General features: G+C 31.7%; 1 protein-coding gene across 1 annotated transcript in view; it reads right to left on the minus strand.

The window, feature by feature from the left end:
* LOC103585858 (protein FAN-like) overlaps window positions 1–995 on the minus strand; it is a 190,747-nt gene that overhangs the window by 25,504 nt on the left and 164,248 nt on the right. The window contains exon 13 of the mRNA XM_008566950.1: window positions 612–720. Coding sequence (XP_008565172.1) covers window positions 612–720 — 109 coding nt within the window. The remainder of the gene's footprint in view (window positions 1–611; window positions 721–995) is intronic.

Raw genomic sequence — 995 nt, forward strand, 5'->3', positions numbered from 1 at the left:
AAATACAGGTGTTCTCCTTGATAAAGATGGGAAAATTCACATATTCCATGAAAGTCTGAGGCTATATCATTAATTAAAAACAAGTTCCAGTCCAAGGGTACTATATTGAGCACAGAAGGTTCACTTGTTCTTTTTACGTTGTTTTTCGGCTTTGTGATTAAGACCACAGTCAATGATCACAAACATATGACTGTTTAATCACTATCTCACATTAAGAAACTGAGTGCTCTGAGTGCTGGTTTTCATAAACTAATAGAAGATACAACTAGACTTAAAAGTAAATGGATGTGTTCCAGCCACCAAAAAAAAAGTGTACGGATAGATTCTTCATAATCCATTCAATAGAGATCATTAAAATATAAGAAACATTTAATATATTTATCAAGAGTTTTAAAAACACACAAGTGGAACAAACTATTACTAAAATGGATTTATATTTCCCTTAGTTTTCAAAGTATTATTTTGGCAACTATAGTTTCTGATGAGAAGAAATAAGTAGAACCACAGACAGGTGATTCTAGATATAGCATTTTTCTCTTATTTCTTTTCTCAGTCCTCAGGAGTTGAACTACCTTCATATAAATAGGTACAATGAAGGGTGAGCACCAAACCTAGATATGTAGCAATATAGAAATAGAGATCATCTCTATCTTGAGGCTCGTAGAACTTTAGGTAGATGTCGGAACATAGATCATCTTCTGTGCAAAATACTTCCAAGCCCTATAAATTCAGAAAGAAAAGAATAAAACAAATAGCATTGTATTCATCTTGCAATCCCAATATAAGTATATAATTACAAGAGCCTTTCAATGAAACATCTGTATTTTTGATTTTTAGATCTTGTATTCATATTTTCCATCGATAAATTTCATTCAGTGAGAAAGAGAGATACACATGTTGTGTTTATAAACTTCTGGAGAACAAAACATGTATCTTAGCTAAGCTTTGTAAAATCCCCTTTGGTGCTAAATATTTCTCTTGATAACAGCTTTTGT

The sequence above is a fragment of the Galeopterus variegatus genome, unplaced genomic scaffold, assembly GCF_000696425.1.
Source record: "Galeopterus variegatus unplaced genomic scaffold, G_variegatus-3.0.2 Scaffold280, whole genome shotgun sequence".
In the NCBI taxonomy this organism is placed as follows: Eukaryota; Metazoa; Chordata; class Mammalia; order Dermoptera; family Cynocephalidae; genus Galeopterus; species Galeopterus variegatus.